Here is a 3,961-nt window from a genome sequence, read left to right on the forward strand (position 1 = left end):
AAAATGAGAACCAGTAATGAATATCTCTGTGATTAGTGCTGCAATGTTAAATTACATGTAGTTTTCCTAGGAAGCAATGGTGAAATTTGGGGCCTGACATTCCAGCAAGTACATGAATAAATGGCCTGTGTATGTATTGGTAGTGCCTGCTATCTCAATTTGTAGAAAACAAATAAAGATGAATTACCATTCAAAAACTTTGATTTTATTGCACAAGAAACAACAAACACACAAAGACGCTTGGTGGGAAAGGAGGTACCAGGGAAGGGCAGACTTTCAGAGCAGTTCATAGGTCCAGCTATCATTATGAAAGTTGTCTGAGGGGGTGGAGTGAAGGGGAAACCAAGAAGTCCCGGAAAGCGGAAAGGACTGTGCGGGTGAAGTTTGGGGCGGGGCATGGAAAAAAGTTCTGAATGTGCTGCAGGGGAGGGCAGGCATGCATCTGCTCAGGCTGCAGCATTATTAAGGACTCCAGCAGCTGCATTTGCTCCTCCATTACTTTAATCATCCACTCAGAAGCGTCCTTAACAAACTCATGATTTTCTTTTCTGTCCTGCCTTTCAGCTTTCCACCAGTCCTTGCGTTCCCTTTTCTCTGCATCGGAGAAGTGCAGTACTTCCCAGAACATGTCGTCTTTGCTCCGTCTTGGGCACTTTCTTATCTGGCAGAGACGCTTGGCCAGTGTGTGTAGGGTGTTCCTGAAGGCCACATCTGCTGAAGCACAAGGAAAAATGCACAGAAGCATGATTCTAAAATTCAAGCACCGCATTGAAACATTTCAGTAAAATACACCATTTGCAGCATAACAATTGCTTTCTAACTGACCCTTGGCAAGCACACATCTCTGCAAATACCCAAAGCATGGTGAGTGTTGGGGGGGGGGTGCCATCAACATGGGGAAAAGAACACTCACTCTGCATGGGTTGTGGTGCAGCCAACTAGGGAAAAAATTCTAAAATTGTCCTACACTTTTCCACAGGTGGGGGGTCATTCTAGCAGATCTCTCACTACTGTGGGTAAGCAGGGAAATAAGGCTACATCTGCTACATGCTTGTGGCTTCTGCCCTGCTTCCTATGCTGCTCGCTCGCCTGTGTGCTGCTTTGGTCCCTGCACAAGTGATTCCTGAATGGCGTGGGAAAGTTTCCTACAACGGGAGAGGGAACAAAGCTGCTCTGCCACGGACTCTTCAGCAAAGGATTGCAAAGTACCTCCAGGAAACTTTCCTGGAGATCTCTCTGGAGGATTCCTGTGAGATCTCGGCATGCATCCACACCCTGTTCCCCGTACTGATTAGCTACACAGAGAAATATCCAGCTCACAGAAACACAGCCAGCCTTCTACATTTCTATACCCACCTTCGCACTACACAAACCACAGTCACTTACCAGGCATCTCCTTTCCTGCTTCTTGCTCACCAGAGAGCAACTGCTGAGACTGGCTAGACACCTCTGGAGTGGTGAACCGTTCCTGGCTGCCTGCTCCACAGGGCGACCCCGACAGGAGCTCCACATTGTCGTCTAACTCCACCTTTTCATCAATGACTGTGTCCTCTGGATTAGGTCCTCTTTTCGCCACGTCCAGGCCCGCCCAAGTATCCATGGGGCTCTTGGTGATGGATGTGGGGTCACCACCGAGGATAGCATCCAGCATCCAGCAGATCTTAGGTGCAGCACCGGAGCAACGGTTTGCCTCCCTCGTCGTATGGTACTCCTGCCTCAGCTCCTTTATCTTCACTCTGTACTGCTACATGTCCCAATCGTACCCCTTTTCGCACAAGCCTTGAGAAATGTACACATGGGTGGCTGGTGACCAGGCTGTTGGAGGAGGCTAACCCCTGCCCCCTCACTTGTGCCCAAGGCCCCGCCCCTCCCCATCTGCCCCCCTTTCTGTCCCCCTCCCCCACAGGAGCCCAGAGCACCGCAGTGGCAGCGCTCCTGGCCCCCGGTGCTCTGGGCGCTGTGGCTAGCCCCGGTGCTCCGGGCGGTGCAGCACCAACACCCGGACTCCCTGTGGGAGGCAGACCAGCCAGGCTGGGGCAACCGAGGCAGAGTGCTGGGAACCACAGGAGGGGGCCTGGCCTGGGGGCAGAGCATGGGAGAGGCCACCTTACCCATGCCTACGATACCCGCCGCACATGAACGTACCTGTAGGTGTCCCAATTCCTGCAGCTCAAGCGCAGCTGGGACTGCACAGCCTCCTCTCCCCATATACTGAGCAGCTCCGCAGTGGTCCAAGCGGGAGAGCGTTTGCTGCAATAAGCCACCATGGTCACCTGGGAAGATGTGATGAGACCTCTCCATGCAGAGCCAACAGGAAACTGAATTTCAAAAATTCCTGGGGCTTCTAAGAGGGAAGGACGGATGGTTGTTTACCTGGCTGCAGGGCAATGGAGTTCAAACTGCTGACCCCAGCAGTCACGAAGGGCATTATGGGACATCTCCTGAGGCCAATAAAAGCGATAAAATCAAGCACTTTGTCAACAAAAATTTAGAGAAAAAAAGACTTATGTCTCTCGTCAGGGTGGTTGTATTTTGTTGCCAAAACAGGGCATTTGTGCTGCCAGAAGTCGCACTGCAGTGTGTACGCATTCACTGTTTTGTCGACACTACTTTGTAGTGTAAACAAGGCCTTATTCTAAAAACAAGGCTGACTCTCCATATGATCTCTAAGGGCTTCTTACTGGAAGTTACAAAATGACATATAGTGAAGAGTTTCATTAAATTGAGTAGGTGTTCAGAAATATTTTGCTTCCATAGTGGACGAGGAAGTGGAGTTGGAGGAGGATGGGGGGCAGGTGACAAGGACATGTGATCTGGGACTTGTTCTTAACTCTGGAGGGGTCTAGCCAGTCCCAACACTCTGGCTCTGGCATGCCTGATGCAGGAGAGAGGAGCTCTGGTAAGTACTCATTGTGCTTTGATACTGCAGGGAGACATGAGGTAGAGCTATGCTTTTTAAAAATCAGGATAGAAGAGGCATTAATATACAGGAAAAAGTTCTGGGGGGAGGAAGGAAATATTTTTCTGACAGATTTTAAAGATTGGTGACTGACCTGCTTAGAGATTTTGAATGCTAATTGTCCTAGTGGAGATTAATTAGTGGGTAGAGTGCAAATGAAATAGTCTGTAACAGGGTATCACTACTCACCACTGGGATGGATCCTTGTGGCTCATCGTGGGATTAACTCTTGACTAGTCTGATGCTGCCTCTTTCAATTGCTCACCCCATGGTCTCTCTCTCTGGAGTCCTGTTACTCCCTCTTGGTGACTCAGGTGCTTCCTCATGGTGGCTTGGCCCTCTGGCCAGGTCATTATAGTTTTCCCCTTCCAGGGTTTCAAAGTCACTGGACTAGTTGACAGGGTATTGTTCCCAGCAATCCTCCAATTCAAAGCTATACCCCTTACCCAGGGGCTGTGAGGAGAAGCCAGGCCCATCCATCCTCCACTCTGGATTCCATCTCAGGGATCCTCAAATCAGCAGCCAAGGTCTGCGCCATCCCAAACCTTGCTGCCATCTCCCTGAACCTTTGCCTACTCCACCTCTACTGAGCTTCTTCTCCACCAACCTTCTGGGTAAACCCTTCCTTCAGGTCCTGGATCTAGGGCTTCTACTCTCCCCCGGGTCTCCTCCTTGCCCATTCTAAGTGACTACGGTCTTTCACACTGCAGTCTCCTTCTGCCCTCACTGCTTGCCTTATACCAGCTCTGCTTGCTACTGCCTAGCTGGGCTCTATCTTCAATCAGAGCTTTCCTATCAAGGTCGACTCTCTCTCTCAGGTATGGCCTATCAGGTTACTTAACCCCTTCTGAGCCACATTAACCCTTTCCAGGCTAGTGTGGGCGTGGACACCTCATTGCATGGTCAAAGAGTAATGATAAATACATTTTTTCACATGCCTATTTCCTGCAGATATATTGTATACTATGCCAAAGAAAATAACAACATAGCCAATAAGCTCAA

At 49.8% G+C, this 3,961-nt stretch overlaps 1 protein-coding gene across 1 annotated transcript; it reads right to left on the reverse strand.

Annotated features, from left to right (window-relative positions):
* Positions 1-304: 304 nt before the first annotated feature.
* Positions 305-2,269, reverse strand: LOC123366659. Its single transcript, XM_045010305.1, has 3 exons — positions 2,146-2,269; positions 1,387-1,779; positions 305-714 (listed from the first exon to the last, which is right to left on the reverse strand). The coding sequence occupies exons 2-3, from the start codon at positions 1,649-1,651 to the stop codon at positions 305-307; spliced, it is 675 nt and encodes a 224-aa protein (XP_044866240.1). The 5' UTR covers positions 1,652-1,779; positions 2,146-2,269.
* Positions 2,270-3,961: the final 1,692 nt, after the last annotated feature.

The sequence above is a fragment of the Mauremys mutica genome, chromosome 3, assembly GCF_020497125.1.
Source record: "Mauremys mutica isolate MM-2020 ecotype Southern chromosome 3, ASM2049712v1, whole genome shotgun sequence".
Taxonomy (NCBI): Eukaryota; Metazoa; Chordata; order Testudines; family Geoemydidae; genus Mauremys; species Mauremys mutica.